Source organism: Herpailurus yagouaroundi, unplaced genomic scaffold (genome assembly GCF_014898765.1).
Source record: "Herpailurus yagouaroundi ecotype Mexico unplaced genomic scaffold, PumYag 142, whole genome shotgun sequence".
In the NCBI taxonomy this organism is placed as follows: domain Eukaryota; kingdom Metazoa; phylum Chordata; class Mammalia; order Carnivora; family Felidae; genus Herpailurus; species Herpailurus yagouaroundi.
In genome coordinates this window covers 61,958,007-61,972,745 of record NW_024412397.1, presented here as the reverse complement: position 1 = coordinate 61,972,745, position 14,739 = coordinate 61,958,007, and the positions used below count along the sequence as shown (strand labels likewise).

Below are 14,739 nucleotides of genomic sequence, written 5' to 3'. Positions count from 1 at the left end.
TTTTTTGAATTTATTTATTTTTGAGAGCGACAGAGGCAGCGTGAGCATGGGAGGAGCAGAGATAGAGGGAGACAGAGAGGATCCTAAGCAGGCTCCATGCTGCCAGTGAAGAGCCCGATGCGGGGCTGGAACTCATGAAACTGTGAGGTCATGACCTGAGCTGAGGTCAACAGATGCTTAACCAACTGAGCCACCCAGGTGCCCCGAATTGAATTGCCATCGTAAGGACCAAAAGAATCTGTGAAGACAACACAAGCTGCTTTCCTGAAGTGACCTCAATTTCTCTAAGGGGCTGAGAACATCTCTGCCTGAGACTGATCAGAATCAGAAATGGAGGGCTTTAATCTCTTTGACTTTTAATTCGTGAAGATAAGAAAGCTATTAGTGTTCTTGGGTTCTTGGACATTGACTTGATTAATAGTTAATCAATAGTTAATTAATAAATGAATAGTTAATATTTTAACTTCCCTTTCTCACTGAAAAAGGACAGGAGGCTTATATTTCAATTTGGAACAATTCCATATTAGTATTTTACTTGTCAAGTGTCTTAATATTGCCACCTCATTTCACTGCAGAACCTCACCTAGGTGATGTCAGCCAAAGTACTGGGACATAGTTTGTAGTGGAAAATTATTTAGAGATTGAAATTTTGGTCTTAGGTATAGAGTAATGGAAATTACTTAACGAATAGAGTGTTCTGAGCTACTTCAGAACCTTCTGGGGACAAAATCTAGACTAACTATTGGAGGTCCCATGAAGATGTCCCAAGAAGCAGTGTGGCTGGTGTTGAAGGATGGCCTCATTAATGTGGGTGCACCCACATTAAATACCACAGGTATTTATAACTTGAAACGATGCTCTAAGCTAATGAAAAATAGCTTATTTTTTTACAAAAAATTCTTCTTCCTCCAAACAATGTAGGCTTCCAAGAACAAATCACTTGTGCACACTGTCCTAAAGCACCTTTATCGCAAGTAATTGATTTAAGCAAGCCAGGGAAATGTAAGGCTGTTATCCCTAACTGTGAAATTAAACGTATTCTTCCTTGTTGAATACTGTGATTCTCTGTCTGCCCCTGTCTCCTGCTCCTGCTTGCTCCCTCTCCCTTTCTCAAAACAACAACAAAACTAACAGATAGAAACTGCTTCTCAGGACCAGGCCCCATGCCTCGGGGGCACTGCTAAGAATAGAGGGGGCAGAACAGGGGCCGATGAGAAGAGAGAACCATGTAGAGGCTGGGTGGGCCTCATGGAGAGGTGAGCAGAGCTGGGGGCTTCAGAATGGAAGACATATTTGTGGACACTCCGGGACTGTGGGAGGGGTCTCCAGAGTCGCAGAGCCAAAAGAGCCATCCCCTGACCCAAAAGTTGGGAAACCTAGTGCCACACACCAAGGAGCCACAGAAAAGGGCTGCACTTAAATACAGTACCAACTTCGTATCAGTAAAAAAGAATAAAGAGCAGAATCAGGTCCCTAGAGACAATACAAGTTTACCAGAAAGGCATGGCCGCAACAACACGGGTGAAAGCTATAACCCAGTATTTCAAACAGACGAAAATAAATTAGCACTTAATACAGGACACCAAAGAACAATAGAAATCAGGATTTGAAAGCCAGTGAAAAAGGAAAATAATCATTTTAGAAAGGATCACTATGGGGCGCCTGGGTGGCGCAGTCGGTTAAGCGTCCGACTTCAGCCAGGTCACGATCTCGCGGTCCGTGAGTTCGAGCCCCGCGTCGGGCTCTGGGCTGACAGCTCAGAGCCTGGAGCCTGTTTCGGATTCTGTGTCTCCCTCTCTCTCTGCCCCTCCCCCGTTCATGCTCTGTCTCTCTCTGTCCCAAAAATAAATAAATGTTGAAAAAAAAAATTAAAAAAAAAAAAAGAAAGGATCACTAAACTAGAAGGACAATAGGACAGTTCTGGCAAGGGACAGGATCACCTTACGGATGGAGCCACATTACAGATGGGGTCACCTTACGGAAAGGGTAGGCTGAGAGAGGAAGGCTGCGGCTATACAGTCGGGGAGGGAGGCGGACGCTGGTGCTCAGGGGTCCCGGGGGGACCAGACTGAACAGTCAAAGAGGTAAATGCAGCAGCTGGGACCAGAGCAAGGCTGGTAACGAGGACGCTGGGCCCCTGTGGCCGAGGGTCTGGCTCACCCTGCCCGGCTCCCTGCCTCATTGGGACAGGGACCAGATGAGGGTGAGGGGAACCTAGAACAGGTGGTGGAGGATAGATGCTGAGTATTATGTCTGGCTTCAAAACCAGCTGCGGCAGCAGGGGCCGGATCTCCTGCGTCTTACTCTTCCCTCATAAGGGAACTAAGTCCTCACAATCTTCTTACAAGAAGCCAGCGGGTCTGAGTGGCCCAAGGATAGACAGTGACGGATACCGCAGTCTCCACGAATGCCCTCTGCACGCCCACACGCCCGTGCTCATGGGTCAAGGCTGTGCCCCTCCTTCCAGGGAGTAGGCTCCCGCCTCATCAAAGGTGAAACCCGCACAGGGAGTGGCGGTGGCAACAACTTGCTGTTCCAGCATCCAGTTGCCACGCCCTTGCCCGGGACGAGGCAGAACCACCCCAGAACTCAAGTGCCCTGAAGGGTTGGGTGACGTTCAGCTGCAGCTGCGTGATGGGGCAGCACGTCCCTCTGCTCAATCCTGCCTTCCTTGCTGACCAGTGTAACTCCCGGGACCACTGCCCCAAACGTCCTTGGTCCAGGCTGTTCATTTCGGAGGCCGTCTCCAAAGAACCCAATCTAAGGCGGCAGGCCACCTTCACAAGGAGCGTCCGCTGGGCCGGGGCTTGGAACGTGGCTGGCTACAGTACGACGATCCCCTCATGTTGTCAGATACGTGGGGCTGAGAGGGGACAGGGCCTGCTGGCCCGGGGGTTCCCTGCCCAACGGTGGCCTGGCCAGGCCTGCGGACCTCCTCGTTGTCTGCCATTTCCACTCTAGCACATGCCTCCCCGGAGGAAGCGCCTCCTTTCTACAATCCTTTATTTCTATCTTTTACATTTCCTTCTATACCCCCCCTCCTCCCACACATACAGGAAGCTTCTTCTTGAACCCTGGAAATTGCTCTCTTGAAGAGCATTACCATTCTGGTATAGTTTGACTTTCTACTTTCTTCTCGGGAGGATTTCCTACTTCTCCTCTTTCCTGAACGTGTCATAACCTGCTCTCTGGAAACTCCCTTGAGCTGCCCTGTTTTCAAAGAAAGAGTTCACAACCCGGAATACGCACAATGGTTCTTCGTGTTGTTGGGAAATCAGAGTGTGGGCCACAGTTTGTGGTCTGAGTTTGCTGCTACGACAACTGGAGGCGCTGATTGGCACAGGGTGGGGAGTACGCTGGCTTTCCCGCCTGAAGAGAAATATGCACCAGTTCTCTAGAAGACCCCGAACACCGAACACCGTCTGATCTCTGTTTTTTTAAAGCTCCATATTCCCTTACCACGATTTTTTTAAACTCCTTGTACACAGTATTGAAGATAGTAATTTTTTCCTACTTCACGCAAAGGAGGCAGAATGAAGACTATTCTTGAAATGGCTTTGCAAGATGTGCTTTATTTTAAGTCAGTCCTGAACCCAGACTACATAGGATCATTTTTTTGGACATGTTCTGGTCCATTTAAGGACTCCTCAGAAACTGTATTTCAATACAGAATGAAAACTACATTTCAATCATAAATTTTCATGCTACATCGTTATTTCATGAAGAGGTTGTATTACCAATAATAATAATTTAAGAAAAGGCCGTTTTTTTTTTATTTCCCCAAGCTCAATATACATATTTCTTCCATAACTATGAACTTAAAAAACCCGTCTCAGATGTAAAAATGTGAATTGGAATATGTAAACTCTTCGATATACCTGAAAAACAGGAAGGACAATGTCACATACTGGAAAAAACCATTGCCTTAAATCATCGAAATGGGAAAAAGCGTGTTGAGGGATGGGGAAAAAGGTAGAAGGGCGTTCAGGACCTCAGTTGGGAAAGAGTTACAGAGTCAGAGATTTCCACACCCAGCTGGGCGCCATTTTCATCCTTCTACCTGGAGCCTGTGTCTGAGGAGGAGCCGAACTCTGAAGCATAACAGCCACCACTGAAGCGAGTCATTTGCTGGGCCTCGACAAAACCGGTGTCCCCATTTTTGTTTTGCTGCTTTTTTTTCTTTTTTCCTGAGAAGTCACTGGTGTTTAATGGAAAGATTTTTTTTTTTTTTTTTACTAGTCTTCAGTTAAGATAAGGCAGTAAGAGTGTCACTAATGTTAACTTTTTGCTTAGAATGAGGCTCGTTCGTCCACTGGTATCTTCATGGGTCTTTGGCTCCCTCTCTTGTCCCCCCGCCCCCCGCCCCAGAAATCTCTTCAGGAGCTTCAGCCTCCTATTGCTGTTACGTATTTTCGGGGCGTGCTGAGGCCCATCTGTTCTCCCCACAGCAGCTTCCCCGTTGGCAACAGGGTGCGGCCTACTGAACTAGAGCATCTCTTCAGGAAGTGTGCGGGCTCCGCACAGAAAACCATGGGCAACTTTCCTTTTCCCTTCTTCTCTCCTGTTTCTCTGAGGGAGGAGACCCATAAATGATTCCTTTGCATCGTCAATCAGAATGCAAGACACTGTTGACTATATCATGAAACAAAGAGCCCTGATTTTGGAGAAATGGAATTACAAATAACATTTTCAACAGCGCCTTCATTTACAAGGTAGCTTAGACTGCAGAAGGAAGGCAGCTCCTTTTGACCACCTGTCAGAAGAGAAACCATTTCCATCCAACTAGAAATGCTTAGCTCTTATGAGGATATTGTGCTTTTTTTAAAATTCAAATGTTAATTTGATCTGCAGTCTGTGTCTTAAAGCATCAATTTGTTTTTTCTCTAGTCCATTTGATCATGGTTTCTGGTGAGCGGTACAGGAATATTAATTTGGCATAGAGATCTTCCTCGAGTTCCAGCTCCCCTGTCTCTCGAACTAAAAAAATATCTGTGCACAACTTCAGAATTCGGTCCACATTTGGAAGCTCTTCAAACATGATGGAGTGAGAAATCCCACTGAAGAATTCACGGACAAACTTCCCAATCACAAGGACAACCGAAGCATACAATCCCATGATACTGGGGGGGAAATAAAAAGGTAGCTAGAAATTGTATCTACCAGTTAAACACAGTTAATAGAACACGTCTAAAAGAAAAAAATAACAAAATTTCCCTAGAGTTTTTCCCTTTGGTGAAAACATTTACTCTGTTTATTAAAAAGGTAATTCAGGGGCACCTGGGTGGCTCAGTTGGGTAAGCAGCCAACTTCAGCTCAGGTCATGATCTCGCGGTCTGTGAGTTCAAGCCCTGCATAGGGCTCTGTGCTGACAGCTCAGAGCCTGGAGCCTGCTTCCGATTCTGTGTTTGCCTCTCTCTCTGCCCCTTCCCTGCTTGCTCTCTGGCTCTCTCTCTCTCTCAAAAATAATAAACATTAAAAAAAAATTTTTTTAAAGGTAATTCATATTCCTTGTGTAAACACACTTTATACATTACAGTGCTTTAAGACTTGAAAAATAAAAGTGTCAAAAAAAATCTCAATTCTGGAAACAACCAATGTTAGTAGTCTCATGCATGAACTTCAGGGGGTTTTACTGCAAATATTATATAAAGAAACCACATAATATACTTGATAGAAATGCAGTTGTACTATATATACTTTTCTGCACCTAGCTATTTATTTTAATACTATAATTCTGCATAGACATTGACTTCTTAACAGACTTTCATGTCTTGTAGGGGATGCGTGTGTCTTAGAACGTAAGCAGCAGAACACGGTGAAATGATAGCATCAGACCAGTTTGGACATTGGACCATGTCCAAAATTGCGATGCTTGACTGAGCATCTGCTGAGGTCAGAAGGCAATCTATACGGAAAAGAGATAACCCTACACCAATTTCTAAGTTTAAACATTGAATTACATCAAACGTAGCAGGAAGACGTGGAGTCAAGAAACCAGAACTATGACTTCTAGTCCTGTCCTTAACGGTGTTACTCACCCGAGGCATTTTGACTTCTTTGGGACTCTGGTTCTTGAAGGGCCAATGATCTATGAATTTTAACACTGCAGCTGTTAAGTTCAAGAATTTTAGGAAGGTACAAAGCTTCCCATCAACTTTATATGACACAGAAGTAGGCTCTGGTGACTGCTAACTGAAATGCGTCCTTACCCATAGCCAGCCAGGAACCCCAGACTGGGCGGGCTTTGTCATTGAAGACCACCAGTTCCAAGGCCTGAGCGTGCTGATTGTATATTCTGTTTCCAGTCAGGTTGAGAACCCACCACTCACTGTTAGATTTAGTTGTATTGTCTCTGGACAAAATGATGGTGATATTCATGAAGTTATTTTCTGCAAGACGAGAAAAATGAAACCAAGTTAGCATAAGCATATTAAGATTCAATGCACGCAAACAATTGTCAGATGGCAGAACCTGATTACCACTATCCGTAGCGTGTGATGCCAGGATGAGTAGGGCACATGTTAACAGTGTGAGTGGAGAAAGAAAAGCGGGCCGCAGGTGTGCATAAGGTTTCTCCTTGTCGCTAAAGAGGACACTCACTGCTGCTAAGTGAGCATGGCAGCCGTATCACAGGGGAGAGAGTGAAGGCCCACGTGATATATACGTGAGTATCACACGTGCTTAATATACATGAGTATATTTCTTTGCTAATAATTCCAAGCAACTAGTTAGACATTTAAAAACCCAGATCACTGACTTTTTATTGACTTGACTAATCCAATCATATCACCAGCATTTATTGAGTGTCTTCCGGGAGGAAGGCCCTCTGTTAGGTGACCAGGGGTTACAGAGTTGAATACAGCACAATTCCATATCTCAATGGGAACAGGCCATGTACATGAGCACAACTTATGGGCACGTGGCAACCACTATTAGACCTGTGCTGACAAGGAGAGAACAATTCTGGTTGGTAGGATCCATGAGGGCTTCCCAGATGACGTGACTTCTGAGTTGAATTTTGCTGAGAACATCAGTAAAGTGGAGATGGAGAGGGAGAGGAGGTTATTTCCGCAAGGATTGATGGCATGAAGCTCAGGAAAGTTCTGAAAACCCATGATGTGTGGTTAATGATTGCTTGTGTTGGAGCTTAGGGTGAATATGGAAGAACAGTAAAAGGGCCAACAGAAAGCTTGGAGATCTCTGTGTAGGCCTTTCTAAGAAAATACCACCACTGCCAATGATAATATGGCCTCCACTTAGAATCATGGTGGTGGACTATAAACTCTGTGAGGGTGGGGGCCGTGGCTGCATTATTTCCTGCTAAATTCCTAGATCAAAGGAATCTAGGACAGTGTGTGGCAATGTAAGTCTATTGGATGGATGGATGGATGGATGGATGGATGGATGGAGAGTGAGGCAGGAGACTCATAAAGATAAAGAAACCCCTCCTCAAGAAGAATGTGAACCACTGAGAATGCTCAGGAAGAAAAAGAGCCTTGGTTCTGAAGTCTAGAGAGTTCTGAAGGGGGACATCTGGCCCATGTTTGGATCTAGTTTGTCCACGTACTGGTTGTATAACCTTTGCTGAGTAATTCACACACTGGGCCTTGGTTCCCCCTTTGCAAACTGGTGATAACCACCAACGTATGCTAAATAGGCCTTATGGTAAAGATCAGAGAGAACTCAGTAAAGCTAATCAGAGAAGTTATTGTGTTGGCAGGACCTGAGAACACCAAGACCTGTGGTGTGGGGAAGGGGGACTTCACAGGCTGAACCTCATGAGGAAGAAATGCATAGAGATGTGGGGGCCCGCCCACACTTGTCTTCGGAACCTCTATGCTGCCTCTACTTCTTGAGATCTCCATGGGGGCGTCTACCTGTTTACCTACGCAATCCCCATCTTTCCAGCTAAACATGAACCATGCAGAACCTCGTCTCCAGTGCCTGGCATACTGCCTGGTGACAATGAGCAACCCATGTTGGCAAAGGAATGAATGTGACTTGGATATATACCGCATTGTCCTTCTACTTTTACCATCCATACCCATCTGTTCTGGTCCAGGCAACTGATGAAGTCAAACAATGCTTCATAATTAATGCTTAAGAATTCCATATCATCATCTTACTACCATCTCTGTTATTTGGGGTAAATACAGTCCCTAGAGACTACTGTTGATACTTAACGACCCTTGGGCTGAATCACGCACATTTCCTGCTACCTTTTTATTGTTCTTATCGTGGGGCCTTCATATTTAATACTGCATGAGGCCATTTTCTGCCCAAGATATGGATGTTAATAGAAACAAGTAAACAGACTAAGGCACTAAATGTGGATTTAAGCCCATCAAGTTCTATATCAATGAAAACAATGAAGAATATGGCTTCTGGTGACTGATTCCTTCTGGCTGTGGAACGCAGCTGGGAGTCTCATGCTTCCTATAAGCTCTGTCTCACAGAGACAGAAAACTGGAAAGAAGCTCGAGAAAGGTTGAAAATGCAAACTGCAGAAGTTGAATAAAAGAAGGTTAAAAAAAAAGTTCTGAAATAATTCCTTCTCAGCCTTACCAGACAAAAGTTGCTTTATAGGTTTTGAATTCGAATCACTAGGTGCTTTCACGTAATATGGGTAGATCTTTTCTATAGTCCTGTATGTTAAAAAAAAAAACAAAGGAGGGGAAGCGTAATTAAGTTTTAGTTGTTTTACCCACATAAAATTGATGTTTTTGTTGCTACTTTGACCTCATATCAAACGATAATGGTGAATCTTTGTATATGTATATAATGTGATGTCATTGCAATTTATGGGTTCCATTCTAACTAGAATTCTCTGAAGCCAAAAAAATTTTACCTGTTTCTATTCGAATACTCAAGTAAACTCTGTACATGAGCAGTTTATGACTTGAAAACTGCTACAGAGGGGCGCCTGGGTGGTGCAGTCGGTTGGGCGTCCGACTTCAGCCAGGTCACGATCTCGCGGTCCGTGAGTTCGAGCCCCGCGTCGGGCTCTGGGCTGATGGCTTGGAGCCTGGAGCCTGCTTCCGATTCTGTGTCTCCCTCTCTCTCTGCCCCTCCCCCGTTCATGCTCTGTCTGTCTCTGTCCCAAAAATAAATAAACGTTGGAAAAAAAAAAAAAAAAAAAGAAAACTGCTACAGAGATTTTCCATGACTGTGACTGTTTCTGAAGCAAGGGACTGTCTTTCTTGCTAGGATCTAGGTCTGTACTCTCTCTCTCTAGATACATCTATAATCAAGTGGACGGCATGAATCTAGTGACAAGACTGAGGCCTGAGGTGAGAACTAGTGGCCTGGACCTAACCCTCCCTCTGCCAAGGACAAGCTAGGTGACCTGAGCAGGTTGCAGTGTCTTTCTAGGCCTGTCTGTTCTCTCGTGAAATAATGAGGGAGGAACTGACAGTCTTTGAGGTTCCTTCAACTTTAGTGATTAACAAAGGCTGTCGTAGGGAGCACGTCTGAGGACTGCATCATGGCGGCTTATATTCACTGCATTAAAGTGGGGCCAAGGCAGACTGGAGGTCAGAACTAGGCATTGGCTGGTGGACGTCTGGAATACTTCATTTAGTGGTTTTACACCAATAGCATTTTTTCTCCCTCCTGCTTAGAATCTAGACATCACAGCTTATATCCGTTTGAAGTGGAGTACTTATACGGCAGGAGAATATATTAAGATGTAGATCCCCCCCCCCAAATTTCTTTTTACCCCTTATCTTCCCCTCATCTCCCATCCATTCAATGACCCCAGGCCAGGGGGTCATAGTAGAGGAGGGGTATCCCAGGGGCTTTCTCTGGCTTTTGGTGATTATGGTCAGATAAGAGCAAAGTTTGCTACCCAGGAACAAGGTCAGTACTCCCAGGGTAGGCGGACAGAGTACCGGGGGAGGAAAACAGAGCTGCCTTAATGTAACACAATGAGGCCTCCAAGTAGAGATTGACTTGAGTTACTGAAGAAAGTTGCATTTCTGGTATACGTGAGTTTGCAGATGCAGATTTTGTACCAGATATATCCATCTATTAAAGCTAATTAACAGGAGCAATCACTTACACCGGTGTTCTTGAACTTTCCGTGTTGTTGCCGGCTATCATTTTAGCTATATGTTCTCGTGTGGTATTTTTAAGAGGAAAAGAAAGCTTATCGGTTGCAATTTCTGCCTTTGCACCCAAACTCATGTTTCTGTGAAGAGAAATAAAAAGGCTCAACGTCAGTGATTACTTGGAAGTCTAGAAGAGACGTTCAAAAATTCACTTGACTCTTCATTTTATTAATCTCACCAAGTCTTCCTTGGATCCACAACTGTCACCCCCAACCTTTTCTGTCCACCTCACCTTTACGTCCAGCTTCTTAGACAACCAAGTTAGTAAAGCCCGGGGAGGCCACAAACACCTTTAAAACAGATGGCAGGTGAGAGGGCAGAGTCTGTTGACTAGAAGAGAAACCGTCTTGATGCTCTGATAATGAGTTTCTGAAACACTTTTTTTTTATTAATCTAGTGAGGTTAGTCTCCATGGTGACCAATAGAATCCATGCTTTTAAAGAATGCTCCATCAAGAGTTGATCTTTAATGTTGTTATTATTTATTATTATTATTATTTTGGTAGCTTTTCAAAGAAAAGGCTAGAAAGTGAATTTTGGCAGTACAGAATTTCATGTGAGGAATTTGGGATGTTCTAAAGGAGAAAATAAGATGACAGAAAGAGTTCTTTCAATTCTGAACAGCCCCCTTTCAGATATTTCTTTACTGTTTCCTTGTAAGTTCACTTTAGATTGGAGAAGCCTTCTTCTGTACCTATCGGAATTCTTTCTTAATTTTATCCTAGAAGCCAGGAAGCATGAACCCAATGAACCTGTCACTTGACTGCTGGCATAGAATCCTGAATCACAAGACTATGACAAATACAAACAAACAAACACTAAGCCAACCAACTAGTGTATTGTGTTGAGGTTCCCCGATTGCTTCACTAACACATTGGGCTTCTGAATGCAAGAACTTTTCTTAAGACATGCTCATGAATGGATAAGGAAGATGTGGGGTGTGTGTGTGTGTATGGAATATTACTCAGCGGTAAAAAGGAATGAAATCTTGTCATTTGCACAGACATGGATCGAGCTAGAGAGTATTATGTTAAGCAAAATAAGTCTGTCAGAGAAAGAAAAATACCATATGATTTCGCTCATGTGCAGGATTTAAGAAACAAAATAAGTGAGCAAAGGGGAAAAAAAGAGAGAGGCAAACCAGGAAAGGGACTCTTAGCCACAGAGAACAAACCGACGGTTACCAGAGGGGAGGTGGGTGGGGGGGGTGGGTGAAATAGGTGATGGGGATTAAGGAGGGCACTTGTGAGGTGCACCGGGTGTTGTATGGAAGTGAAGAATCCCTATGGTGTACAGCTGAAACTAATATTACACTGTGTGTTAACTAACTGAGTTTAAATACAAACTTAACACAGATCATCAACAAGTGCAGTAGTGGCCACGTGCTGGCCATGGGCTCAGGTTAGGTAAGAAGGAATCTCTCTCAGCTCTCCCATCTTGGGACTCCCAGGCTGCTCTCACATCTCCTGCTCAGAGAAAAGATCTGACAGGACCTCCCTACGTTGGAGGGATTCGAGTGAGAATTCGGGTTCCCGAGACTGCCAATTCTTTATTGCTAAGACCAAATGTCCACCTTTCAGGGAAATCTTACAATCATCCAGACCATTTCATTTTATAAGTCATGACACTTTTTCTTTTTGCTTTACCTCTCTCTCTCTCTCATTCACAAAACTCACTGCCAGCCTCTCTTTCAAAACTGGAGTGAGTAGAAAAAAGGAAAACTAAGAAGTTCTTATTTTTGTCAGAGATTCCTAGGCAAACTGTTATTTAGCAAACACAGATGTTAGCTGTAGCATCGAGTGAACGTTCCCAAAGTGTAATGTCAGCTATAAACCACATCCATCGACTTTTTCTTTACTTCTATCCACCCACCCCCACCCCGAGTTTAGATTGGGGGGAAAGGGGAAATTATGCATGGAAATACAGTAACTACCTCTGAATACTCCATGAAAAAACAACAGAGAAGCTACTATTGGGGTCCATGAGTTCGCTTATCATTTTCTGCTTACTGGGAGGGCTGATGGTCCACAAAGAATTTGAGTTTCCTTCCAGTTCTGCTACAGTTATGTCTTCTTTTTCATAATTTTCCAGAAATTGCATAGCACCCTGTATGCGCACAAATACACATGCCTAAATAGATCATATATATGGTGACGTACAAATAAAAATTTTTCAAAAATGTTTGTTTAGTTTTGAGAGAGAGACACAGTGAGAGCAGGGGAGGGGCAGAGAGAGAGGGAGACAGAATCTGAAGCAGGCTCCAGGCTCTGAGCTGTCAGCACAGAGCCTGACGTGGGGCTCGAACCCACCAACCTTGAGATCATAACCTGAGCTGATGTCGGACGCCCAACGGACTGAGCCACCCATGTGCCCCCTGTGGCGATGTACAAATAAAGTGATTACTGTTCTTTGTAACTGGCTACACGAAGGGGAATTCTCCGTAAGGAAGGACAATTTTTACAGTGCATGGTCTTCATGCTCTATTGCACTATTCTGTTCCCCTCCCCACAGGGATGGGCAGCCCGAGTGCCGTGGAGCAATCTTGGTGATGTTGCCTCACCAATACAGCTATGGGATCATCCCAACTCATCAATAAAGAAAAGACAAATGACTTGGTGTCATTTTCCTCCCCGTTAAGAAGGAAATGTATCAACTATTGGGGTGTTCCCTCTCACCACCCAGTCAAATTTAATCCACCCACAATATCCTGGTCCTGTCTTCACAGCTGCACATCCCTCAAGATTAGTTTTGGCAGTGTGCATTAGAGGCTGATAATTTTATAAAGGAGATAAGCATCTGTGTGCCTAATCATTTTCTTTAAATACAAAGTATTATTTGTAGAGCAAATTTTAATTCTGAAAGCTCGATTTATCATGTGATTAAAAGTTTGTAAGGTAGGGAAGAGAATACATCAGCCACAACTTTACCACCAGGGCATCACCGCTGTGATATATGGTAGGAAATGTAGATTTCATTTGTTTTAATTTAAAAAATAGGAATGTGTGTCCTTTTTCACTTAGGTTTTATCTTGAGAAATGTTCACGCCATGCAGAGTCTCTGCAATGACTATTTTGTATTATGAAAGACGCTGCTCGGAAAATATTCAGAAGACATAGCATGTAAATAAAATGAAAAGTGGTGGTCCCCTTCTCCCACGCCGACCGCCCTAGGGCAGCCAGTGCCTATCAAATTCACTTGATACATTTGCCATAACTTCTTTAACCGGTCCCTAGTTATGAAGCCCTCAGTGGCTTCCAGCTTTTACTAATGCAGAGAATGCCAGCACAAGCAAGGGCCTGCATAGAGCTTTTCCAACATTTTGAATGACTCCCTTGATATAGATTCTCAGATTAGACCTACCCATCAAAGGGGTCAGTATCTACTACAATTAAAAAAAAATTAAAAATATGAAAGAGGACCTACATCTGTTAAGCTTACATTAAAATGTCCCGAATTACAATTACGTTTATTAACACGTATCCAATGATACGGACATAATGGCTCAGAGTATCGAAGGGGCCAGTGGCCTGAAATGCGCTGCGGACCCCTGGTAACCCCTGAAAAGTCCCTCCCACCACCACAGGCCATGACAGAGGAGTGAACAAAATGACAAGCAGTGAGCTCACCTTTCGTCTAGAAAGGTCTTCACAGAGATCTACTACATGCATTTACTTACAGTGTCCCTAGAAAAAGCTTTCATAAATTTATTAAACTTGGGCTGATCCATAACTTTCAACTGGCTTTGCTGTGCACTCATTGTGAAAATAGGCTGGAAAACAAAGAAACAAGGTGCCGTTAGCCCTCCAAGGCCCGTCTCTGCATCCTGGGTTCAAAGAACAACATTTCCGCCATGTTATTCCCCCCCCCCCCCCCCGGGGTACCCGAGGGCAGCCGGCCTCAGAGATCTCTTTTTGAAGTGATTACCCAACCAGAACAAAACGATTCTTTCACTGTCTTCGGTGCTTTACTTATCTCATACATCACGTATCTGCCGACCAGCCGAAATGTAGGGAGGAATCTGGAGCACCGAAGCTAACTCCACATCCTGTGGCCGTTTATTGGGAAAGGCGGCGGAGGGTGAGTGAGCCCTGGGGGAGGTGCACAGTGGTTACCTGGTACCCTCCCAGGGTGATTGTGACCGAGACGTCCAGGGGCTGGTTGATGACCCCCGCCACAGATTTGATCAAGGACATGAAGAGAAGGGGAAACCAGACAATGCAGATGAGCAGAACGATGATCATGCCTCCCATGCCATACTTCACCACTTTCTTCTTCTTCTGCCCCCGGGGCTGCGGGTATCTCTGCAACAGAGGGGTCACACCGGGCTCAGGCTTCTGGCCCCGAGAAGCAGGCGGGGTCTGGGTCGGGGAGGAGGGGTGCGCGCTCTTGCCGCGGGACCCGACTGAGTCCTGATTCTGCTCAGTTCGCTCGGGTCGCTCTAGGAAATTAAGTAGTGATGTGAAGCTCTAATGAGCACCCAACACGTCCCCACGGTGGTGCCACGAGGGACCAATGGGACCCGAGGGACTTTCTCCTTAAAACTGTGTTGGTTTTGGCTGGTGATGAACCTATGGACCGATGGATCCAATACTGCTGAACAAAGCCTCTGCTTTCAAGGGATCATGTGGGAG

General features: G+C 44.7%; 1 protein-coding gene across 1 annotated transcript in view; it reads right to left on the bottom strand.

Annotated features, from left to right (window-relative positions):
- Window positions 1-4,748: 4,748 nt before the first annotated feature.
- Window positions 4,749-14,739, bottom strand: part of PIEZO2 (piezo type mechanosensitive ion channel component 2) — a 456,739-nt gene continuing 446,748 nt past the window's right edge. Inside the window, 8 exon segments of the mRNA XM_040479417.1 lie at window positions 4,749-5,120; window positions 6,210-6,243; window positions 6,246-6,389; window positions 8,566-8,645; window positions 10,061-10,189; window positions 12,042-12,214; window positions 13,785-13,877; window positions 14,221-14,409. Coding sequence (XP_040335351.1) covers window positions 4,868-5,120; window positions 6,210-6,243; window positions 6,246-6,389; window positions 8,566-8,645; window positions 10,061-10,189; window positions 12,042-12,214; window positions 13,785-13,877; window positions 14,221-14,409 — 1,095 coding nt within the window. The 3' untranslated portion in view covers window positions 4,749-4,867.